A 26,928-nucleotide genomic window follows, 5' to 3' on the forward strand; every position below is an offset into this window, starting at 1 on the left:
TCTGATGGCTGCGTGATGGTGATCATCTCAGATGGTTTATTGGCTTTTTCTGTGCTCTGCCTTTAACATGTATATGGTGGGGGATCAGATGACAAGGATGCTCCTAGCACCAGATCATCTCAGGCCTGTCCCCTCTGGAAGTGAGAGGAGGTCTTTTTTTTTTTTTTTTTTTTTAAGATTTTATTTATTTGACAGAGAGAGATACAGCGAGAGAGGGAACACAAGCAGGGGGAGTGGGAGAGGGAGAAGCAGGCTTCCCGCTGAGCAGAGAGCCCGATGCGGGGCTCGATCCCAGGACCCTGGGATCATGACCTGAGCTGAAGGCAGATGCTTAACAAGTGAGCCACCCAGGTGCCCCGTGAGAGGAGGTCTTAATTTGCAGACCTGATGGTCCTTACACCTGGTGTTCAAGTGTCCCTGGCCTTTTCATGTACCTAGCACAGTTCTTAGTACCTGCTGAATACTCAGTAAATGTTGGAACCAAAGAAACCAAACTGACTGACAGGCCCCATTTTTTGGCATGTATCTGAACTTTTGAGAAGATTCTACAGTTTCTCTAGGACAAAGTCACATCTTAAAAACTCAAAAATGACAATCCTAATAAACGCTGCAGAAAATATAGTGGTTGAATAAAATACTTTTTAGGGGTGCCTGCGTGGCTCAGTAGGTTAAGTGTCTGCCTTCAGCTCAGGTCATGATCCTGGGGTCCTGGGATTGAGTCCCGCACTCCTGCTCAGCGGAGTGGAGAACTTGCTTCTCCTCCTCCCTTTGCAGTTCCCCTTGCTTGTGCTCTCCCTCACTCTCTCTCTCTCAAATAAATAAATAAAATCTTAAAAAATATATTTTTACTAACCTGTTTAAAGTATCTTGTATAAATAGGATAAGAGGGAAAAGACTGTATTTTCAGCTTCTTTTGAAACTCTCCGTCATGCAGGGAACATGACTTTTCAGAATGAGTGTGGCCCTCCCATGTTGGCTGGAGACATTAGGTATAGAGCATGTGTTCATCCTCGTCTGAGATATAATCATGCCTCCAAACCTAAAATGGTTTTCCCAAGCCCGGTGGAGGTCAGTAGTACCTCTAGAGCTCTTCATAAGCCCAGAGTTGTTTTAAAGATGCTCTGCGAGTTGAGGAGTGGACATTCACAGCCTTGAGGAATCTGGCACTCATGGCTGAGAAAACAGAGGAAATGGAGCAGCATCTGCCTTGTGGATGTCCACGTTCCCCATGTTTCAGCACATTTTTATTGTGAGCAAGCTTTTAGAGACAAAGATCAAAGACATGTCCAGGAGAGCACTGGCCAGGTGTGAAATTCCAGGTGACAAAGGGGAAGGAAAGGAAGAGTTTGATGGGAAAGAAAAGGAAATGTAGCTTGTTTCCTTTTATTCTCTGTATTTGTCCTGTTTCCTCTGCAGGAAGTTTATGTAGATTTACAATACCCCCCCAAGCAGTCAACATTAGGGATTTATCCTCATTCTTTCCCGTATGATGACAACCACCACCATGTCAAAGGCCAGTCATTTATTTTTGCAGATATCACTCCTAGCAGTCCTGAGGATTGATAAGTGCTCTATTCCTGATCATCTTAATACAGAAAACCTACTTCCCCTTCTGCTTCCCACAGCGCTACAAATAGGGGACACATAGGAACTGGGGGATATAAAGAATAAATCAGCCTAGTTTTGCTACGTATACATGCCAGTAATAATAAGAATCAAGTATCAAGTATATTAACAAATTATGAAGTTTATCCAACCAGCAGAGCCCGCTCAAAGGCAGATTCTCATAGCTCTTTCTTCAGTGTTACTTTGGCCAGCAATCTGGAGGATCTCTTAATGTCTTCACTGCCTAATGACACCATTTGTAGGGACACTGCCTAGAATTGCTCTAAGGGAACCATTATCAGAGAAGATAGTAAGTACCGTGTCATTTGTCCCCCTCCCCCCGACCCCTCTTTGGGGCTAATTTCCCAATGAAAGCTAAAGATGTTTACTAAGCATTTCTGAGAAATTTGTTCACATTACAAGAATACAAATTACAGGAACCCAGTACATTAGCAATAGAGAAAGTTTAATGGGTCTGGGAAAGGTATAAATTTAGGGTAAATGTAAATTGCAATAATAGGAGAGTCTTCACTGAAGGGCAAGTTTCTTGAAATGATAGTATTTAGTAGTAGTGGGAAGGTACTAAAGAGTCTTGCCACTTTGACGTTGTAAAAAATGTAACTGATGAGTAGGAATTGAAAATGACTGCCATGATTTTATACTATGAAATATACTCAATGTCAAATAGGCAAAGACCATTTGATATGGGAAACTCGGTTGGTTCTGGGTCACGTAAGATATGGAAGTCTTTTCTGTGGTCATCCCACTGGACAAAGAAGCAGGTAAGCTCTCAGGGAGCTCCAGAATTAGAATGTTCTGAGACCACACCTGACTCTCATAGCCTCCCCAAACCTCATTGCCTCGACCTGCTTTAATGAGCATCAGTATGCCCTTTGCCTCCTGACATTTGGCAAACCCTGGGCACAAACTCATGCATGCTATTCGGGCATAATAGCCTCAAGGCATAGCATCATTGGATTCTGCAAACCATGAGGGACTCTGTGTGGTACATGTGTGTGCATTCAAAGAGAAAAACATGAAGAAAAAGTCTACTTAAAAGATTCAATTGGGCGCCTGGGTGGCTCAGTTGGTTAAGCGACTGCCTTCGGCTCAGGTCATGATCCTGGAGTCCCGGGATCGAGTCCCGCATCGGGCTCCCTGCTCGGCAGGGAGTCTGCTTCTCCCTCTGACCCTCCTCCCTCTCATGCTCTCTGTCTCTCATTCTCTCTGTCTCAAATAAATAAATAAAGTCTTTAAAAAAAAAAAAGATTCAATTAACAGCATTAAAGAATTTGCATGTCAGTATTGTAGAATATAAAATTTGTTCTACAGAACTTTATTTATTTATTTATTCATTACAAGAGGAATGATAAATTATCCCATCAATCTAGTTCCCTTACCACATCAGGTCTGGTCGAGGCTGACAAGAAAAATGGACAGCACCAAAGAGGCTCATTTAGAAAATGTTACAGAAGCCCAGGCAAGAATGAGAAAGTGGCGAAAGATATTAACACAGTTAAAACAGTTTTGTTGAAAAGATGAAACATTGATCACAAAGGCTGAATATAACTCTGTATTGGCTGGTGAGAAGAATAATAGTAATAATAATAGCAATAATAAGCTGTAATTGTTATTGGCCAGGTACACTTGCGGGTTCGAAACAGCATTCACAAGGAAAAGCTGAAGAAGCTGGGCCTGGTCAGTGGAACAAAGGATAATTGTAGTGACCTAATTGCAGCTTCTATTATAAGAGCAGGAATGATAGCAGGACAAATTATCTCCACTGTCAAAAACGAAAGCTGTACAGCAGGTAGTTTATAATCTCTTTTAATGGTACTCCTTCTTTCACCCCATAGCTCTCCCCTGAAAAACCTTCTCTGACCCTGACTGCTGTCACCACCATAGGCAGCAAACCTCCTCTTCTCCTGTCTATTCGTCTCTGTCTCTGTTGTTTGGGTTCACACAGCAGCAACAAAGAGTACGTCCGCCCTGCATCTTCCCAGCGCAAGTCGGGTCAGTCAGGACTGTACTGTTGATACATTCTGCATGAGACAAATCGAGCAGGAAACAACGTGCAAAAGTAACAATATTTAATAAGGGTTGTGGGGGTAAAGTAGAAAATATGAAACACTGATCAGTAATGTTGAAGTGGACTCATGAAAGGCAAATGACAAGCTCGCAAAAAGACACGCAACCTATATCCCAGAGAAAGTGCTAATATCACTACTATACAAAGGTCTTTGAAAAATTGAGGGGGGAAAATGACAATCTGATAGACAAATCAGCAAAAGATATGGACAGCTCACAGAAGAGGAAATGAAAAAGGCTCTTAAACATAGGAAAAGACACTCAGCATCACACAAGAAGAGAAAGGCTAATTAAAACTTCACTGAACCATCACTTCTCACCTACGTTTATCAAATATCCCGAAGTTCAACAATGTGTTCTGTGGGTGACATGGTGGAGGAAGACATCCTCCTGCGTTACAAGTGGTAATACAGAGAGAACAAGCATAGAGGGAAATTTGTCATCATCTAGGAGTATTATATGTGAGTTTCTCTTTTAGCCCGCAATCCCGCTTCTGTGAATTCATCCTAAAGTGGCAATAGCGAAAATAAAGACTTGCTTTTGCATAAGATTTGTCATTATGGCATTATTTCTAATGATGACAAATTGGAAATACCCAAATATTCAAGAATATGGGACTCATTAAAGAAACAGAAGCGTTTCCACAGAGTAGACTATTATGAAACATTTTTTAAATGAGAAAGATCTCTGTTCACTAATATGGAGTTGTCTTCTGAACATTGCTATGGGAAAAAGCAACATATAGGGGAAAATGTGTGAGAAAGAAGGAACACAGATACATAACCATGTTTGCTTTCATTTGAAAAAATAAGTATAGTTATATTGCTTAGGATCGGGAAGACTATTGAAAGCTATGTAACTGTATGTTGTATATAGTTGAATTTGGAAATGTAAATGTTTTACATATTTAACAAATGAAATAAAATCAGAAGAAAAAGAAAAGGCAGTCGCTAAAAATTGAGAACAAACCAGAACAACCTAACTGTAAAACAAACTGACTGCCTAGTAGACTCAGGAAAAAGAATTAAAAAAATATTAGAATACAACATTTTGACTCTACCTATTTAGTGGAATATATTCTAACAAAACATGGAGCTATGAACATCTTAAACTTCATGCAATGGTCTTTTAGTAATATTGGCATTCTTTTAAGACGATGTATTTAAAATTATATATATATAATAACACAAATAATTTTGTCAGGGGTATTAAGAATCAAGATTTTTCATTTAAAGAAAACAAACTTATATAAACTTTTAAAAGTTAAGTAGAGATTCCATAATGTTAAATTTGAATTGGAAAGAACAGTATGAACTTGCGATTTTTTTTTTTTTTTTGAAAAGATGTATTTCCTAACTCTATCATAGAAAAGGCATGGAAGCAATGATAACCCAATGACCGTGAGCTTCCTAGAGGCCAGGTTGTGTGCTCTGAATATTACTTCCCACTAGACAGAAGAGTTCCTGGGTGAAATGACTGCTTCCAAGATAGGAACATGAGATACTCAACATGAAGCTGAGACAACTTATTTGTCAAAAAGCAAAGAAGCTATCAAAGACAAAAAGACAAGGGAGCCAACATGAAGCAGTTTCCAGTGACTAAATATGGGACAGTGTGTGCAAGAAAAAGAGTAAGGAATGCAATTGATTGAAAACCCTAAGTATGTATTTGTTTTTAAGATTTTATTTATTTATTTGAGAGAGAGAGAAAGAGAGACAGTGAGAGAGTATAAGCAGGGAGGAGAGGGAGAAGCAGGCTCCCAGCAGAGCAAGGAGCCTGGGATCATGACCTGTGCCCAAGGCAGATGCTTAAACAACTGAGCTGCCTAGGTGCCCCTATATTTTTTTAAAAAAAATACGAGTTCATGGGGTGCCTGGGTGGCTCAGTTGGTTAAGTGTCTGACTCAGTTTTGGCTCAGGTCATGATCTCAGGTTCATGAGATTGGGCTCCACACTGAGCATGGAGACAGCTTAGGACTCTCTCTCCCTCTGCCCCTCCCCTCCATTCATGTATGCTCTCTCAAAAAAAAAAAAAATAATTAAAAATTAAAAAAAATATGAGCTCATAATCATATTCATAACCTTTCATTTCCCCCCAAAAGATGTTTAATAAATCATTGGTCACCATTGGAATTACTAGGGCACTAACTCCTTACTCAGAAAAATCAGCAATTAAAAAATTAAGCATGTATTCTGCCTTCCCTGTACTGTATAAGTCAGGGTAATCACACTTCAGTATAAGGTCACATTAACAGGCTCCCGGTGGACACATCTTTGGGGGAGACCAACACTCAACCCACCACAGTACTCTTTCCCACCAAAAGTTGAGCCTGAAACTAAGTCTCCAGGGACACTGTCCAGTACAATAGCCACAGTCACATGTATTATTTATATTTAAATTAATTAAAATTAAAAATTTGTACCTTCATCACCCTAGCCACATTTCGAGTGCTCAGTGGCCACATGAGCTGCTGTGTTCAACAGGACACATACAGAACATTTCCATCATCACAGAAAGACCTACTGGGCATTGCGGTCCTGGAACTACTCTTCATAAGCAGGAAATATGGGGAGTGGAGGAATAAGTTTAATCACACCACAAAGGAGCAAACAAATCCAGCATGTGGGACCACCTACAGGACAATTGGCCTGGTTTCTGCAACAATTCAGGAGCATGGAACAATTAAAAAGCAAAAAAGAAAAAAGAGTACAGTTCTTTACAGGAAATGAGACTTAAGAGACATAACCAAATGTAAAGTGCAGATAGTTTTTCGGAGCCCGATCCAAATAAATCCACTGAGAAAGAGGGCATGTTTTAGGCACTTGGGGAGATTAGTTTATGAACTAGGTATTTAGGTGACATTAAGGAATAATTGTTAATTTTTAAGTGGATAATATTGTTATATAACATTCGTGATTTTTTGTGATATGTTTTCTGAAGTATATAGAGAATAAATGACTAGGATTTGCTTTTAAAATACTTAGCCAAAAAATTTTAAAAAGAAAAATTAGATGAAAGTGGCAACATCTTTAATGATTCAACACAGAACCAGATAATGGGTATATGGAGGTTCATTGCACCACATTCTGTACTTTGGGGTACCTGAAAGCTTTTACTATATAATTTTTTTAAAAACGATCATGCTTACATTATTTGTACTTAATATAAATGAAAGAAACATTCATATTGAAGTCAGGCACCTGGATGGAATTTAAGAATCCAATTCCTGCCGCTTAATACATACACGGTCTCTAACAAAACACCTAACCCTTCTGAACATCCATTTCCTTATCTCTAAAATTGAGACTTGTGTGCCTTGTGAGAAGTGAGTTCCGTAATTGTGGGAAAATTCATCACACAAAAATACTCGTGTCTGTTCTTCCTGCCGGACAGATGAAATACTAGTAGGATGGGCTCTTGTTTGTAGTACAACCTCCCTGATTTGGAGTGTCAGAAGGGCAGTGTTCATTACAGGATTTTTTTTTTTTTTTAATTCCAGCTTTATTTTTAGCTTTTAGATCCAACCAGTTCTCACCATGTCCACCGCTACACCTTCACGCACACCACAGACTTTCCCCCAGATTATCTTGATAGCCCCCAACTGGTCTCCGTGGCTCTTTTCTTGCCCAGCACCCCCACCATCTTCTCAGTAATAGCACTCAAAGAGATTCCTTTAATGTGTAAGTCAGATCAGATTGCTTCATTGCTTAAAACCTCCCATTGGCTTCCCACCTCGCTGAGAGTAAAAACCCAGATCTTTAGCGTGGACCTCAAGGCCCTACATGAGCTAGGCCCTAATTTCCTCTCTGGCCCTCTGACTTCTCACCCCCTCACACTGGCCTCCTTGCTGTTTTTGACACTTGCCTGCCTCAGGGCCTTTGTACTTGCTATCCACGCTGCCTGAAATATACTTCCCCAGTTATCTGTGAGCATTTTAGCCTCCTCCTCAAGCCTTTAATTAATATTCCCACATATTACCTTACCACATATTTAGAAGTATAACCCTCCCACTCTACCCCCAACACTCTAGCACCTTTGCCTGTTCTATTTTCCTCTATAGTGCATACTGCCATCTGACATCATTTTTTATTTTACCTAGTTAATTTGTTGTCTGTTTCCACCTCCCCTGACTAGAGTATAAATTCTACAAAGACAAGGATTTCTATGCACTGCTCAATCTCAGCATCAAGATCAAAACTTAAAACATGTAGGTGCCCAACAAATCTTTATCGAATGATGAATACAGAAACTTTTAATAGACTTAAAACAAGTTGTCTGGTCTTTAGAGGATGTGTTTCTGGATCAATAAGAATAATGTGTACTTAATCAAAATCAATAGCTGCCTTATAAATTGGTACTTCAGAAGTTTTCAAATTGCTTGAAAAGAGGATGTATTTAATATATTTAAAATATATTTAAAATATTTAAAATATTTAAAATATTTTCCCAGCAATCACACCCATTGTCTTAATTTGTTATAACAATTACTTCTAGGTAATGTATTTAAAAAGGAAAGAATGATATATAAGTAAACTTAGAATTGATTGCTCCTAATTTGTTAGATTCTATCACGTGTATTTTAAAAGGTATAAATAGCATCATTGGCATTTTTTGCTTTAATATTTGTTTTCTGTTTTAAGTTTTTTTTAATTGAAATATAATTTGCATACAGTGAAATATTTAGGTCTCATATAAACAGAAGAATATATTCTATTTTGATGAATGTATATCGAGATACAGAATATTTCTATCCCTCAGGAATGTTTCCCATTCTCATCCCCCTGCTTTTCCCCATTCAGTACACCCTCCACTCCAGGAAGTAACCGATCTGATTTCTATCACCACAGGATTGTTTTGCCTAATCTAGAATTTCTTATAATTTGAATCATGTAAGTTTGTGTGTGTGTGTTCAGCTTCTCTCACTGAGCATGATAATTTTGAGATTCACCCCTGTTGTTATTTCAGTAGCTTATTTTTTTTTGTCACTGCTGCTGATTTATATTCTGTTATATGAATATACTGTTGTTTGGTTATCCATTCTCCTGATGGACATCTTATTTCCATTTCTTGCTATGATGAATAAGGCCGCTACTAAACATTCTTCAAGGATTTTTGTGGGCCTCTGTTGTTTCTCTTGTGTAAGTATCTGAGAGGTGAATTGCTAGGTCATAGCTTTGGTGCATGTCTAGTTTTATAAGGAGCTCCCAGACCTTTTCCCAAAGGGATAGCATTATTTCATATTTCCAGCAGCAGTGTCTGAAAGTTCTGGATGCTCCCCATCTTTTCCAGCATTTGGTCTTGTCATTCTTCTTCATTTTGATAAGAGTATTTCATTATGGTTTTAATTTGCATTTCCCTGATGACTTATAATGTTCAGAATGTTTATATTTGCTTATTGGTCATTTCTAGATCTTCCCTTGTAAAGTATCTGTTTAAATCTTTTGCCCAGTTCTAACTGAGTCATTTTTCTTTTTGTTACTAAGTTGCAAGGATTTTTTTAGGATTTTTTCATACAAATCCTTCATTTGATATGTGTGTTACAAATGTTTTCTCTCATTTGACTGTCATTTTCCTGATGCTTTTTTTTTTTAAGATTTTATTTATTTGACAGAGAAAGAGAGAGATAGCGAGAGCAGGAATACAAGCAGGGGGAGTAGGAGAGGGAGAAGCAGGCTCCCCGCTGAGCAGGGAGCCCGATGTGGGGCTTGATCCCAGGACCCTGGGATCATGACCCGAGCCAAAGGCAGACGCTTAATGACTGGTCCACCCAGGCGGCTTTTCTTGATGCTTTTTAATGAGAAGGTTTTAATTTTGGTGAAGTTCAACTTAATAATTTTTTCTTTTATGATCCATACTTTCCCTGTCCTCTCTAGGAACTATTTGCCTACCCCAAGGCTGAAAATATTCTCCTTTATTTTGTTCTAGTAGCTTTATTGTAGACTTTAGTTCAGGCCAGTCTTCCATCTTGAATTGATTTTTGTTATGGTAGAATGTAAGAACCAAAGTTCTTGTTTCCCTTGTGGATTTCCCTTATGTATTTTCCAGCACCACTTGTTGAAGAGATTCTCCCTTCTAAATCGAAATGTTTTGGCATGTTTGTTATAAATCCCTTCACCAAATATGTGTGGGTATATTACTGGATTCTGTCTTCTATTCCATTCATCTACTTGTCTAGTCTTTGCCTTGATTACTGAAGATTTATAGTAAGTCTTAAAGCTAGTAGTATAAATCTTCCAACTTTATTCTTATTTTTCAAAATTATTTTGGCTATTCTTTGCCCTTCACTTTCCAAATCAATTTTAAAATCACATTGCTAATTTTTGGAAAATAAACCTGAGAGGAGTTTGATTGGAATGACATTGATCTGTTCATTTGGATGAAATGACATCTTGCAATATTGACTTTTCTGATCCACAAGCAAGCTAGAATTCTCCATTTATTTAGAACTTTAACTTCCCTCAGGAGTATTTTATTGTCTTCAGGGTAGAGGAAGTGTACATCTTTTGTTAAATTTATTCCTAAATTTGTAATGTTCTTTAATCCTATTTTAAATGGTATCATTCTCTTGATTTTGTTGTCTAACCATTCACTACTAGTACATAGAAATACAATTGACTTTTCTATATGCAACTTGTATCCTACAACATTAATAATAAAAACTATAATTCAAGAATATTGCCCTGTTCAAAAAATATACTTAATTTGTTTATCAAAAGTGTTATCAAGCCAGAATAACTTTTCTAAGTAAGATTACTGGACTTTAAAGAAAAGAATTTGATGAGATAAGCAAAAAGGGTAAGTTACTATAAGTAATTTATAAGAGAAATAAAATTAGGTTATCATCCTGCTTTTCAACAGCAACATTTTGTCATAAGAAAATGGTGTCACATATTTTAAATATCCAAGGGGATATTTATATTTATATTCAGCAAAAGTGGCTGTCAAGTATAAAAGGCATACTGTTATCAACTGAAGAAACCCTGTCCCATGAACTCTTCCTGAGGAATCTAGTAGATGACTGCATATTCATTGACATTAGGACTGTTGGTCTTTATTAAATATATATTTATTTTATTTTAACATATTAAATATATGGTTACTTGTAGTGCTCAGATTAAATGAGAGTGGAACTGAATTCTGGCATGGAGCTGCGATATGTTTAACAATGTAGGTATAATACAACTACAAAAATGGAGGGATGACAGGAAGAGTATATGCAAACAGGAGTTTAACTCTTTAATAATCATTTTGTGAGTGGTAGTATTTGGTATTACTATTTTGAAGCTGTTATCTATGTAATACAGAGTAGAGCAAGTTGTAATCATAGGATATTTAATTCTAGCATTCCCTGTGTCTTGAGGAGCAGGATTCTTAATGTGGAAGAAAGGAGATACATATATAATATAGAAATATAGAGGTGGTTGCAAAGGAGAGAGACCCCCCTGGAGACTTTCTGGGGTATCCTGCAAAGTTCTATTTCTTGCCCTGAGTGATAGTTACAGACATGTTTGCTTCGTAGCCGCTCTTGGATCCATAGATAGGTTTTGCACGTATTTCTATATCTTTGTTTCGTTTTATAATGGAAGGGTAAACAAACAAATGAAAAAAGGTACAACAAAACTTTCAGTATTAAATTTATCTTACACAAACCTTACAGAAATCTGCCAATAACTTTTACAAAATGTGTTTCTTTTGCGGGGGAGCTGTAGGTGGGTGACTCAACCATTCTGTTCTACCACACCGGACTTGCACCCCAGCATTAAGTAAATCATGCACTCCCATGCCCCTTTGCTTGTGTCCCTCCTTCTGACTGGAGTGTCTCATACCGTTTCTACATCTCTTCCATCCTCCTGGAACAGGTGGACAAGTTCCTTCAAAACCCAGTTCATGTGGCACCACCTTCATGATTCTCCCTCAACAGCCCTAGGCTGAATTGACTCTGACCCTTTGTACAGGTAGTATCTTTGTCTTCCCATTGAGTTGTAGTTACATGTTTATACCTCCCTAATAGTGAGTCAGGGACTGAGAATTTTTCTTTTTTTCTTTCTACTATACAATATAATATCAGTATGAGTGAATAAATCGAGTAGCCAGAATTAACAGAAAGAAAACTCACATAACCCTCAAGGAGCTTGTAGTCTAGTTCTGGAGAAATAAATAAAAAATGTTTTTGTTTGTTTTACAAAGTAATATATAAAAATTAGAGATTAATAGAGAATTTACTGAATACATGGGTTGAATAGGAGAATTGTTGAGATCAATATGGAGCTGTGAAATTGCTTAAAATGCATTTTAAATGAGTAAAGTTAAATCTTTATTCTAGAAATCTAGTCAAATATTTGATAAATGGAGAATGGGTACTCTAGGCAAAAGCAGTTGTTTTGAAAGGGACCAAACAAATGTTCAATGAACAGTAATTTGAAGAAAATTGTCACAACTGAGTCGATAATGGAATCATGAAAAATCAGGTTTCCAAGACAAAGGCTGCCTGCTATTGCCTGTTTAATTTTTTTTTTTTAAGTTTTGATTCACTGTAATAGTCAATATGTAGTTGTAAGGGACTGTTCTATATTTTTGAAATTTTTTAAATTATCCTAAAAATATATGATATAAGAATTCAAATAGTGTACCTCCAATTCCACTTTCAAGAGGTCATCACCGTTTTGAATCTTTTTGTATCCTTTCAGACATTTTCTATGCATATGCAAGAATATGTAATACATCATACAAATATCTATCTCTTTCTTGGCCCATATGTGTATGTTATTTCCTTTTAGTGTGGGAATAGGATGGCTGTATTTTTTAGCTGTACCATATGGCTTTCTAGTCCCCTATTACTGCACGTTTAGGCTATTCATCATTTTTTCACTATTTCAATATCATATAGTATGTTTTTCTTTTTTATCTTATCTGGGATTCTTTAGTTACAATAAAGACATTTATTTCATTTTCATTTATTGTCATAAAAGATAAATCTGGCCATCTGATTTTATGTTACTTTTTTGCTGCTTCTGCTTTCTATCTTTTTTAAAGATTTTTATTTATTTGAGAGAGAGAGAGACCAGGAAAAGGGGCAAAGGGAGAGGGAGAGAGAGAATCCCAAGCAGACTCCCCACTGAGCATACAGCCTGACACAGGGCTCGACCTCACAACCCTGAGATCATGACCTGAACCAAAGTCCAGCTTAACTGACTGAGCCACCCAGGCACCCCCTGTTTTCTATTTTCTATATGGTTGGAGTTTTATTTCATACATTTCTCTCTGATAATTTGTTTTTTTAGTAGCTTTTCTGTAGTAATATTTAATATACTATACCCTCTGTTTCCTGCTTTATCAACTTTCAACAGTCACTACCAATGCCTGCTCTATAAGGTGAGGTAATGAATACAATTGAATGTTAATGCTTTCTCCTACACATCCGTATTGGTTTCTGATTTTCACTAATGATTATTATTTTTATATTGTCAGAGTTTATCATATTTATGTTTTTCCATAACTATGTTGCTACAAACGTTTAACCTTTATCCTAAGGTTAAGGTACCTCTCACCTTCACACCTGTCATTCCACAGCCTTATTAAGTTGAATTCCTCATTTTGATTCAATTTTTGGTTGACTGCTTTTAATTGTTAAGTAGTTTTTCACAGTGGGTCAACAAGCTCTATTCCCTGAAATGTTTGAGAATATTCTTCTTTTGGCTTTATTTATGTTTGAGGCTAGCCTGAATTTTTAGATGACTTGATTTTTCTCCTTCTCAAAACAAAACGTATGCATACTATGTGCAATAACCCCTAATATTTTTCTCTTTTATTGTATTTAATTTTTCGAGTGCTTGTTATGACCCATTAAATTAATTTCATGTTATATAGTGTTTAAAAATTTTTTTTTAAATCTGTGCTAGAGGACATGGAGGATGTAGAGATCTAAGGTCACCAGCAACTTCAAATCCGTATGTTCTTTCAAAATATCTTCTTGCTACATCTGCTGGGTGCACACCCTGGGGGCTTGTTTTCCATGGTTTTCCATTTTGGGAGAGCAGATCACGCTGAAAGAGATCAGCTTTGCTTAGTGAAGCCTCTTAGATTATTGGTTTTATTTTGATGAGTTTGTGTTTGTTTATCTCTGCTCTGCTAATTCTGCCTTTCAGCTACAAAATAGGTTGGAGCTTCTTTTCTCTTCTCTCCTTTTACTCCAAGAAGTTTCTTCAGCGGAGGAGGAACTATATCTGTCAGAGGAAATATCTCTCTTCTAGCTCCACCTCTCCTCCAGTCTTAAGTTGGAACCTCACAAGGATTTACCCCACAATTCCAAAGGATCCTAAACCTGCCTTCAAACTATTGTTTTCTTAATAGAAGTTTATTTTCTGTAATCTTGATCCTACTTTCCGTGAAATGTATACCTTGCTAGAGACGTAGGCATGTATCAACTCTTAATGAACTCCCCCTTTTGGGTTGAGTCCAAATTTCATTGCATGGTGTAAGATTTATGGTCATTTGCTAATTCCATTGTGTAGATGGAATTTTGTCTTCCCAATTTCTCAATTGTTTGTCCATTTAGAGTTTGAGGGAGGAAGTAGAGTAACCATACTCTTACTCCATCATTTACTACAATCTCTTGTTAGAAATCCTTGATCTGACAGATATGATGTAAATGTTCTTTGGGGAAGATTATCCAACAGCCTTTTAAGGTATAGATTAAAGTGGCACAAGGTGACATACCAAAAAATGTTAGAATAATCTAGGCCAGCACAATCCAATAGAACTTTCTTCAATGATGGAAGTAGTCTATATCTATCTGCATTGTCTGATATAGTAGTCATGAGCCACGTGTGGCTACTGAGCATTTGAAATGTGATTTGTGACACTGAGAAGCTGAATTTTACATTTTATTTAACTGTAATTAATTTTAATTTAAATGTATACAGCATCATGTGGCTAGTGGCCACCGTATTGGACAATGCACAGCTAGGCAATATGATGCCTAAATACTAGAGTTTGTCTAAAGAAATGGAAATAAAAGAAGATATCCAAGAGTTATAATGGAAAAAAAGAAACGACAATGCTTTTGTAAGGAAAGAGAGAGAAGAAATTGTGCTGGGGAGAATGGGGAAGCTGGTGGTACCATCCAGTAAAAAAGATATATTGTCAAGAGCTATTTTGAAAGATAGGTATTTTAACAGGTTGAGTTCCCAGTGATAAGAAGACCTTGAAGTGGAAAGGACTCTAAACAATTAGAATTCTCACACTGAATTGGGGCAAAGAGAAGTCCGAGCTACCAAAAACAAAAAAATCTATTTTCTCAACATTTCTCTCCGGAGAGAGTCTCTTCTGCCTCCATACACCCCTTTTCAGATTGCCTTGTCCTCCCCCACATGGAGAGACTCTGATATATGGCATAATAATGACGGTTCAGAGAAATTACTATTTCACCTACTGAGTGATTAATATGAAATAAGTTACTGAAACACTCAGTGGTGCAGAGAAGATCAAGGAGAAATTTAGTTTTGTTTTAGAAAGAAAAAAATACAAGATAAAATACTGCTTTGCATACACAGAGTACTTTTCATCTGAGAATCTTTGCATACCCAGCAAGCCTAATTAATGAGAAAACCTCTAAAACAGAGAAGTGATGAGATAAGGAGCACAGATACCGGTGTTCTATTTCTGTGACTTTTAAAAACCAGGCTTGGTGTTTTCTTCTTTCATTAATGCACAAGTGTAGCTTTATGCAGCAACCACGAGATGTTCATCTTTCTGCTGAATGATTTCTCATGAAGGCATCGCACTGAGGAGGCATAGTAACCACATAGAATCCCACCCCCTGACTTTATTGATGTCCTGCGCTCTCTTTGCCATGGAAATCCATCCCTATCATTGTAGTGCAGTGAGCGTTCTCTGATAATCCAGTCTGCACTGTCCCTGAAAGGACGGTTTTGTTGCAGAAGAGAGCAAGTTATCTTCTTTATAAAAAATTATTCAAAACAAACATCCGTGCATCTAGGACTAATGTGCACTGAACGGGGACAGGCAGGGCTTCTTAACAGGTACCCTACCGTGTAATCTTCCTTTCATCTTCATTCAAAATCCCTTGGAGATTCAAGCTCCTCTTTACAAAAATATAAATTCTTCTAATTACTTATGTGTAGGATACATGATTTGATTTAGTCAAAGAGATATGCGATAATGTATCCTGGCATTTATTTTCATCTTTTGTGACTTGGGGATAGATGCTGGATTTTTGTCCTATACCTTCTTCTTCATGCTTTTTTCCCCCTTCCTTCTCTCCACTTAAAAAAAAAAAAAAAAAGCCATTCTGGCAAAAGAGGAAATACCTTGAAAGATAAAGATGATGGCTTTTAAAGATTTTTACAAAGAGTTTGATGTTCTGTAAAATAAAGCTAGTTGCCTTGTGCAAAAATAGCTGTTTTTGCTTGAAGGGGAGAAGGTACTGAGAGAGTTCAGTTTTTGTTTTTTTAATTCATCCAAGGTCTCTATACATGTATCCAGGCATGTACAGATCTTTCACTTCTAGCCCACAACCCTCTTGTATTCTCAGAGCCCAGGATTCAGGCTTGTCCTCATCCTCTCCTGAGTTCTTCCTCTGGCTGCCAGAGCCAGCATTGCCTGGCTTCTCTCAGAGTGCACCCTGTTTGCCCAGTGATGTAAGGTTACTTCTTTCCTCATTAGCACAGAACACCTCCTGACACCATCACATCACCATTGTCCAATAAGGTGCCACAGTGACCTTTCCATTTTAACACTTAACTGAGAATTTAGGAGAGCTGATACAACACTTTCCAGATTAAATGTCAAATTCTTAAAATTCAGATGGATTTGGAATCCACCTAGGTATATTTCCTGCTCCCATTCCCAGCAGTCTACAGAGTACACTGATTAGCAGTTGCATTTTGTAATATCACTTAAGGCTTGAGCGCCGTGGAGTTCTGCCAGTAATGTTTAATTTACTTATATGTGCTAATTCATCTCTGTCAGGAGCCTATTAATTTCTTCACTATTTTACTCTGTCCCTAGCCCCTATATAATGAGACACCATGATCCCCATTTGTGTAACCAAAAAACTTAGTCTCTCATAAATTACCTCGGATCCCACTGCTTCCAGTGACCAGAAAGCCTCTGTATTTCTTTTTCATATTTAAATCAATTTTGCAAGCTCTTTCCTTTAAAAGAATACACTAGAACTCCAGGGTACCAAATAGTGAAATCTTAGCCAAAGTATGTGATTCTGATGGGCTCTTTAACATACATCCCTCTCCCAAGGAAGACTTCCATATTATCTTCCATACTAACTGTTCCCACAGGCACATCCATTTGTAGGAAGGGAATGTTAATAAGTATCAGCCTCTGACTCTGCAGTCAGCACAGTCATCTGTGGGCAAGATGTCAAAATACATATTCCATTGCTATAAAAGTCAAGACCCCCTAACAAATAAAGGTCAGAGATATAAAATTAACCCCACTGATATGCCATTGGCATCTCTGTATGGTGTGATCTTGGGTTAACAGGAGAGTAACAGCTAAGTGACTGGCTAGGAGAAATCAACATAGATTCAGGAGAGTCTGTCATTGTATTACCACATAAAATTCACATATGTCTCTGCTACCTGTTCTACATTTTTTTCAGGATTGGAGCAAAACATCAGGAGCTAAGGGAAAAGCAGGCAAGAGGTCTTATTGATTATGCTACTGGTGCAGCTGGATCACTGCATGATATGGACGATGATGAAATGGACCCCAACTATGCCAGAGTGAACCACTTCCGGGAACCGTGTACATCAGCAAGTGTCTATAGGTCACCATCTCCACCTCGGGCTGGACCCCTGGGTTACCATCGGGATGGCCGTCGTCTCTCTCCCGAGAGAGACCACTTAGAGGGTCTCTATGCCAAGGTCAACAAACCATATCATCCGCCAGTGCCAGTTGACAGGTAATATAACTTATTGAAAGACAAATATGGCTTTAATTCCGTAAGTTTCAAGTCATCTCTCCTGCTGAAGCCGATAAAAATATATCCTTTTAATCTATTAAAACTGAAATGAGATAGTCCCCTTGGTAAGAGCTAGGCTTTGACCCACCTGTAACGTATCAGCCATCAAAAATAAAACAAAAAACCAGTCATAAGGTGGCATGAATGAATGGTAGTCGTTGAGGTCATGGTGCAACAGGGAGCAGTTTTTGAAGCGATATTGTGGCGGAGGACTAATGATGAAGACTTTGAAGGAATAATGTCCTTTCTCCTACAAGTCCTACTGTGAAAGACTTATTTGAGAAGATGTCGTGACACTGGGAGGTGAGGAGTCAGAGAATGGTGGCTTCTACGTGGGTATAATGGAGCTGGAATTACAGAGAGCTACAGAGGTGCAGAGGACCTTGAAAAGCAAGGTTGGGATTTTACACTTAAGGAAAATGTGATCCTGTATAGATGTTCATGGATTATCAGAGGTAGAAAAGGAGATAATCTTGGCAATAGGAGTTTGATGAAGTAGAGAAAGATAAGAGGTGACAAGGCCAAGGATCTTTAGGCTTAGCAGCTAAGGAAAGAGATAATAAGACCATCTGTCAGTACCTTTGAAGTAGGTAGGGAACAAAATGATTTCAACCCCACCTCCTGCCACAAATAAAATGTCTCATCTCTTGAAAGGCTGATATAAGAGAGTTTTAGTCAATATACGTTGTTAGGTGACCCCTGGAATTACACACGCAAGGAATGAGTTGACTGACCTTGGCTTAATCTGGCTGCAGCTTGAATTCTGGAGGGAGGAGGTGAGGGGGAAGGGTGGCAGGCACAAAGAGCTCTCATTCTAGATGAAAAAAAGACTTGTTTTCCAGATTTCTTTTGGTCTTGACAACCACCCAGTCCCTAGTAGTAACCAGCTTTTGTGAGCTAGCATGATACATTGCATCCGCTTACCATTTACATTTCCCCAGCTGGGTGATATTATGCACTTTCAATTAGGTTGGGGAGAGGAAGGGAAATCATGGCATTTTTATGCAGACTGTAAAGTGTAGCTTCACAAGACTGATTACCTTTCAGAGCCTTTCCAATAACCAAGTGGGAAGGAAGGAGCAATTTTTAATCCTTACTGTCAAGCTTCCAGGTTGATAGTATTAAAGAAAGATGGTCAAGTTTTTCTTTGGCATAAAATGAAAATATAAATTCCTATGACTGTGTGAGACAGCCCCAATAACTAAACGGTTAATTCAAACGACTGATTAAGAGTTGGCCTTTTCTTCTAAGCCTTCATCTAGGGTTGAATTCTTATCATGTAAATGATAATACCACTCATGAGTCTCTTCTGGCCCAGACCAAAGCCAATCTTATTTTCCCTAAATCAGACAGGTCTTCATAGCAATCCCCTTTGCACATGCCCACTGCTAGAATCCCAGCACAGAGGGACTGTTTCTAGGAACCTCCAAAGCCAATAATTCCCTGTACTAATTCCATGGAAATAAACACAAGACATTCTATTTAAAAAAAAAAGTTCACTGGCCAAATGCATATGGAGAATTCTGGATTATGCCCCACCGAGCAGGTTTTCTTACTGCAGTCTTCATATCCCCAATATGCTAACATGCATTGTAAGCCTCTAAAAGGAGCATACAACAATCAGCACTATCACTTTCTAAATTTTTGTCACCTAACGCTTATTTTGTTTTTCCAGATCCTATGGTTATTCTTTGGAACAGGAGGAGACTCTATCCTAAGATAATTTTCGCCCATGTAGATTTGCCCAGTAAAGAAATTTCTTAGGGTTATGTTCACTGTAGCCAGTATAGAATGATATAAAAAAAAAATGTTATTTACTCCCCAGCCCAGACAGAGGTATAAGTGATCATCTTTCCTTTGGCTCCCATTGTATTAATAAATGGTCTGAAGCTCTGTCTTCAGTGGAGTTTTAGTCACTTGTCATATTTTTTGGGTAATAGATCAAAGTATGACTCTTTATGCCAGAATTATCTCTATTCTGTTCTTCTCTTTCATTATATTTGAAGATCATTCTGCTCCTTGTTCTTTAAGTCTTAAAATGAGCAGGTTTTGTCTCGGCACACCATAAGCGCTCGCTCATCATCATTGTTAATATTATTACTGTCCTTTATCATGAAATTCTCAACTTGCCTGGTATGCCTGGGAACAAGGTGAGTCTAAGAGGAGTGTTGCTGTGGGCATATCTCACGTGGTGTCTGTAAGCAGGAACCATGAGTTCCAAGCCTACCCTATGTACAATTAGAGGCATGTCATTCATTTTGTCATCTGTTTGGTCTTTCATTCAGCAAACACTCATTTGGCACCTACTGTGTTCTAGCTACTGTAGTAAGTTCTAGGGAAGATACAAAGGTGATTAAGAAGTGGCCCCAGTCCAGAGAAAGTTGTATTCTAGTTAGAAGGGGATCGACACATATGGAAATAGATCGTTGCAATATAATGTAAACAGAAGAAAAAGAAATTTTTCTAACTCTGCTGATCAGGAAGGATCTTCAAAAGGGAGCAGAATTTGGACTGGCTCTAGAGGGATTAGTAAATATTGACCAGATCTGGTAGAAAAATTGTTTTCCTTATGGTATAATTAGCATATACAAGGGTAAAGTGGGCTGAAACAGCATGGCATGTTGGGGAAGCTCTGAAGCATCCAGAACATGGAGTGTGGATGGGAAAGAAAGTAATAGGAATAGGAAATGTGTCTGGAAAGATGGTTAGAGCCATATTATGAAGGAAGAGGTTCCGTCTTATGTTCTTATATATTGATTGGTAGTAGCTGTCTGGAAATCTGTGCTAAGAAGAGTTCTGAAGTTATACTGAAATCATGGTGTCTACCCTGGGCTCCAGAGGATGAGTTGAAGATGTGTGCAATCGGCATTTATTTATATATTGGCTAATCCCATGGACACTGGGAGCCATCAAAGTGTCATAATTGGGGAATGAGCTGATAGTCTTGTATTTGGGGAAAAATAGCTTTGCCAGTTTGATGGCAGACAAAGAGGAAGATGATTAGACTATAAGACAAATTAAGATATGATTACAGTATTGAAAGATGGGAAGGGCCTGGAATAAGAGAGTGGCATTGGATACAGGAAAAAAAAATAAGAAATAGCCAAAAACTTTAGCAGAGCCACAGAGGTGAGGCTTTCAAATACTTCAGGGAGGCCAATAGAAAGGGAAATAAAAGGAGGATTTAGGATATAGCCACTAAGAGGTCTTCAACTAATTTAGAGAGAACAATTTCAGTAGCTAGATAGGAGCAGAGGGAAATTGCAATGTGAGGAGAATTGATCAAGTGGTAAGAACTTAGCAAGCTTGGTGATAAAGAGAGCATTGTTGTTACAGGATGGAAGAGGTTGCAACTTTGAAGTTCCTTACATAATAGTACAGTTGACCCTTGAACAATACAGGGGTTAGGAGCACTGACCCCCACATCCGCTCGTAGAAAACTTGCGTATAACTTTTAACTCCCTAAAAACTTAACTACTAATAGCCTACTGTTGACCAAGAAGCCTTACCAATGACACAAACAATCAATTAACACATATTTTGTATTTTATATGTATTATATACTGTATTCTTACAATAAAGTAAGCTACAGGAAAAAAATGTTAGGACAATCATAAAGAAGAGAAAATACATTTATAGTACTGTGCTGTATTTATAAAAAAAAAAAAGTCTGTGTATAAGTGGAACTATGCAGCTCAAGCTAGTGTTGTTCAAGGGTCAACTGTGTTTCAGAGTTAAAAAGAGAATTCCGAGACCATCCAGAATAGCCTTTTCATATTATTAAAGAAACTGAGGCCCAGAGAAGTTTGAGTGACTTGCCCAACGTCACATAGCATGGAGTAAGGACTTTATTCTAGATTCCTTTTATGTTATACAATCTTTTCCTTACACTACAGCATTATATAGACCCATACTCTCATTTCCTAGTTAAGGGAACTAGTACCCAGATAGGTGGATTGGCATCCATTTGGCTCCCAACATGCGAATGGCAGGTTAAATCTTGGACTTTGGAATGAGGCTGACTTGGGTTCAGTCCTCTTCCAGACATTACTGCATGACTTTCAGTAAGTTGACTTTTCTGAGATGCCATTTTTCATCTTCATGCATATAATTCAATAAACATTTATTGAATCTACTGAGTGCCAGGACATGAGTTCAGTGCAGAGCTCATTGGGGAACAAGGAGGGAGATGGGTACCTTTCTCTGGAGCTTTCAGTCCACTGGAGGCTACAAAGATGCAAACAGGTAGTGAGAACACAGTGCGAAAAGTGCTTTATAAGGGAAGCATAGGGTGCCTGGTGCAGCTGGAGCTGGGGGTGGGAGGCACAGAGAATGGCATGGGGGTGAGAGAAAGCATGGTGTGTTAGTGGAACTATAAGAAGCTCAGTAAAATAGAAACCTGAGTGAGAGAGTAAATGGCCAGAAATAAAAATGGGAGAGTCCAAGAGCTGGGCAAAAAGCAGAAGATATAGCTTTGGCAGGCTTTGATGGGGAGTTTGGACTTTATCCTGAGATGTGGGGCAGGATTGGGGTTAATTAAGGAAGGGCTCACTAATGTGACACATAATCCTGGCCTTCAGCCTACCATGAAATGGCCATTTATCCTCACCTCCTTATTTGCTAAAGGAGGATTATCATAATAGCCTTACATGTTATAATGGTCAAATACAATTTTGCATTTTTCATTTTTTGGTATCTCTATATAGAACAAATCTCTATCTGTCCATGTATCTCTGTGTCACAGGGACATGTCATATGTATGGCCCACAGTGGCTTCCCAACAGAAACAACTAATTTCTGCCTCTTAACTCCCTGCTTCTCGAGGCTTGGCCCTGAATCTGCAGGCTTTCTAAGAAAAAGCTGGCTTATAAAGGATTCCTCTGTAAATGATGGTGGCTAAAACCAATCCCTATCTCTATGACAGAATCATAGGACTGGATTCTCGTGGTGCTGGTTCTCCCAGGATTCAAATATGACAGCTACTTATGGTAGAATGTGCTCATTTGTCACTGCAATCCCAGCAATTAAAGGGCTCCCACAGCATAAGAACATGAAGGCTTTAGAACAGTCCCAACTAGGGGGAATAGAAGGTGTGTGTAGCACTTGACATGGCTGCAGTTTTGCATTCACTCACATGATGACTTGACATTCTTTACTAGAGGTCGCCAAATATATTTGATCACATACCCTAACTGTGAAAATGCTTTCGGGTGTTAACTCCCCAAAATATATGCCTTTGATTGTAAGTGACATACACTTACTTACCTTACTCATGATATTATTATATGCATTATAGATCATATTGTAAAATACAGAAGTTAATAAGAGAATGAGACTTTTTAAGCTGTGGTAATAGTTCTATTTTCTTTCTCCCCTCAAATGTGCACACAGCCCATTTTAGAGACCACTGGTTTCCACTTCAGGATCCACAGGGATAGGGACCTTGTATGCTTTTGTTCATCATTATCTCCTCAGTTCCTAGAGCAGTCCGTACTCAATAAATATTTTTGGAATGAACGAATGAATCATTTGACAGAATCTTAGAGCTGATTGAGACTTTAGGGGGTCGAGTCTCACATCCCATCCATCAGAGGCATCTTCTCCACAAAATCCCTCACAGGATGTCATTTAACCCGTGTTGGCATACTTACAGTGACAAGAATTCATGAGACATCCCTTTTTACTTTCAGATTATTCTAATTGGTACAGAGGGGCTCACTTTGTATCCACCCAAATGCTGTCTCCATGTAACATTTACTATAGATCCTGGATTGACCTACCTGGACACAGAATCTAAGCCTCATTAGTAGCCCTTCCTTTGGATATTTGAGGTGATTGCTATGATCACCTTCATTAACAAATGTTTACTGAACTCCAAATATGTACCAGGCTCTATGTTTAGACCTGACCTTACAAAGATGAAGAAAACAAGCACATAACCTTGAGAAGTATAATCATTTATTTAGTATTAGTACAGAAATCATTCATTTAGTACAGCTATAACTTCTAATATCACTTAAGTAAAGCACTTGGAGATGTGTTTTTAGTTTCTACCTTCTCTAGCAGTCCTAATCATTTAAATTATAACCCATACCTGTAGCCTTCGTGGTAGCCATATTCTGAATATGCTCAAGTCTATTGAGTTTATGATTGCCTTCTGTTGCATGGCATGGAGAACTGGACACCATATTTCAGATATAGTGTGAAAAAAAGGCATAGAAAATCAATGAGACTCTTGCAAATCTTTTGATCTTAATTTGTTATACTTATTAATGCTGCCTTAATTTTTATGTCAGCTGTCATTATTGATGTATACTGCACTTTTTAACTAAAAGCTCTGTTTTGTTGCTATCAATTTTGAGTTACTATCAAGCCAAATATTCCCAAATATATTGTGCAAAATCCTATATTTTTACAATTATCTCTTTAAACATAGGATATTCTCTTTATCCGAGTTAAATATTTGCTTGTTAGGTTTAGCCCATTGTTGTAGCCAATAAAGATATTTTAAAGTATTGATTTTTGTCCTCTAATATATTAGCTATCCTTCCTAGGTTTATACCATCCTCATATTTAATCATTATGGACTCATCCATGCCATTGATAAGATCGTTGATCAATGTCAAGTATAATCCCTGCAACTCATCACTCAAGACCTCTATTAATCAACATTTTTGGGGATGTTCAATTAACTATCAATCCAGTCTACTGTTATTTAGTGTGCATTCTCCAGTTCATCTGTGAACATTGTGGAAGACTTTGTCAAATACTTTAGTGATATTAAGGTACACTGTTTTTGTGAGAAACCATTGATTTACCAATCTAGAAGAAAGGGAATTACTTGTTCTTGGTGATTCCTGTAGCCTTTTTCTCTTCCTGATATTCACAAATAATGTGTCCATTTAGACTTAATTATGCAAAATAAGACTTTCTGTGGTCCAGTATAATACTAGGCACTTAATATCTGCTTATCAAATACTTACTGACTTACATACTACAGCTGTGAAATTAAGGTGGCCAACAGTAGACAGCTCCTAAGTATCCCTGTTAAGAAACCTTGATTCCCAGCAGGTATTCATCAATGTTTGTAGGAAACTTCCATTGAGTTGTATTCCACAGATCATACAAAGAAGTTTAGAAACTGTCCTTACCCTCAAGGAACTCAGTCTAACAGAGAAAACTACCTCATAAACAAATAATTACAGTATAATGTGTTCTATTAGAATAGAGGTATATAAAAGACATATTATAAAAATTATGAAATTGCATATGCATTTAATTTGGGAAAGACCAGAGACTGTGGATTACTCTTTCTAAGTAGTTGGCTCAAATATATTAATTTTTCGAAGCCTCAGTTTCCTCACTGTAAAATGGGGACAAGAGTATACCCTATTTCCTATGGATTGTTTGTAGAATAAATGAAATTATCCCAGTGCCTTGTTCAATAAATATTGACTGTAACAATTTAGGAAGGTCATTAGACTATGTATTATTGGACAATATTATATATTATTGGGCTAAGTATTAAGAAAGTTACTGAACTAAATACAACTATTTGGGAAGGCTATTGATTATATTTAGCTGCTGACCCTTAAAATCATGGGTTTGGGAACCTGTTAGATTCTGTTTCATGGTCACATAGTTGATGGTTAATTCCTAATTCTAGCCCAAACTCTTGCTGGTATATTTCAATCATAAGAATTAGAAGGTAGAAACAGAAAAGAAAATGAGGGTTTAAAAGGCATGAAAACTAGAAAACAGTTCAGATTCTTTTATATCAATCATATCATCTATATATGTGAAAAGCACAGTTATTACACATTTACCTACTCTGTCGATTGCTTGTTAAAAACCATTCCTACCTCATTAGATGTCCCTAAACTTATCATCAGAACTAACGCTGTCTTCCTGCCCCTTGAATCTCCATTTGGTTCAGGCTCGAGCTCATGCACAGTCCATAGAATGAACTAGCCCAATTTTCTGTGAGTCCCAGAAGAGCTGTCATTAACAGTAGTGTGTCAAATCATACCCTATTTGGCTGTAAACAACCAAAATCCCAACCGATATATTTGTCTCACCCTTTTAAGAATTTAGGTGGTTTGGGCCTCATTAAGTGACCTCTTTTCATTTTTCTCCTCTGCTTTCCCCAGTAGTTAGACTGTTTTTTCATGTTACATCATGATTCCAAGAAACCTGTTGCAACTCTAGGCTTTGGGTCCACTTTCCAAGGAGAAAGGGATAAATACGCCAGTCAAGTCCATCCCTTTGAAAAAAATCTCACAGAAGACCCTAACAACTTCTCCCTGGCAAAAACTATATTTAAAAGTCTCTTCTAGGTGCAAGAGGGTATTGAGAAATAGTATTTCATCTTCACTAAACAAAGACAAGGGAGAAAGGAGTTGCAAGTAGCTTGTAGGGAGCCATCCTATGGCATCCACCACAAATAGATTACCTCTAGATGACTTGTCTTCTTTTGTTTTCACTTCCATTAATAATGCAAAAGTTATAGATTAATGCTACATAGCACTCTGTTCAAATATATTATTAACTTCCTGTGGGAGGCTATCCTTATTATGTAGACCCTCTTTCATAGCTGAGACAGAAATATTTCAGTCTGAGTAACTTCTAATATCACTTAAGTAAAGCAGGTGGAGGACATACATTCTTAGTTTTAATGACCACTGAAAAGTATGTTTTGGAAAATTCTAAGATAAGGGTGATGAAGGATAGAAAAAGTGTTAATAGGAAAGCTTCCTAGCCACCTAGCTGTGTGAACAGCTGGGTGTGAAAATATCTTGTGCTATTTGGGCAATGCAGGATAATTGATACCTAGTTTCTTGATTTCAGAGATTTGGCACCTCATTGAGGCATGACTCTGTCATTCACTGTTCATGCCTCTGTTGGTATGTGTCCCCACTCTCTCTCTAGTGATTGTTCCTTTTATTTCTACTTCAGTTTAATGGCTTTCTGCTCTCACGTCTGACTCACAGTTTTGCTAGGCTGTGTGTAGGAAGTTTAACAGTGATGACTTGGAGATGTGTTTTTAGTTTCTACAAACAGAGCCAACGTGATCTCATTTCAGTTTGGGAATCCCAGTGATAAATGCCATTTCCATAGAGAGTTAAAATTCATCAGTTGAACAAAGCAATCAGTTTTTTTTTTCTTAGAACATATTACCATCAATTTTTAAGTGACTTTTAAACAATAATGAGAAATCTCTTAATGAAACCATC

The 26,928-nt window shown here is 37.8% G+C and overlaps 1 protein-coding gene across 5 annotated transcripts in view; it reads left to right on the forward strand.

The window, feature by feature from the left end:
- PARD3B (par-3 family cell polarity regulator beta) overlaps positions 1-26,928 on the forward strand; it is a 1,000,807-nt gene that overhangs the window by 828,900 nt on the left and 144,979 nt on the right. For all 5 annotated transcript variants that reach the window (XM_064586958.1, XM_064586957.1, XM_064586959.1 and 2 more), the window contains one exon: positions 17,333-17,635. In XM_064586958.1, coding sequence (XP_064443028.1) covers positions 17,333-17,635 — 303 coding nt within the window. The remainder of the gene's footprint in view (positions 1-17,332; positions 17,636-26,928) is intronic.

The sequence above is a fragment of the Mirounga angustirostris genome, unplaced genomic scaffold, assembly GCF_029215605.1.
Source record: "Mirounga angustirostris isolate CCGP_5_RB_7025 unplaced genomic scaffold, mMirAng1.0.hap1 SCAF_3, whole genome shotgun sequence".
NCBI lineage: Eukaryota > Metazoa > Chordata > Mammalia > Carnivora > Phocidae > Mirounga > Mirounga angustirostris.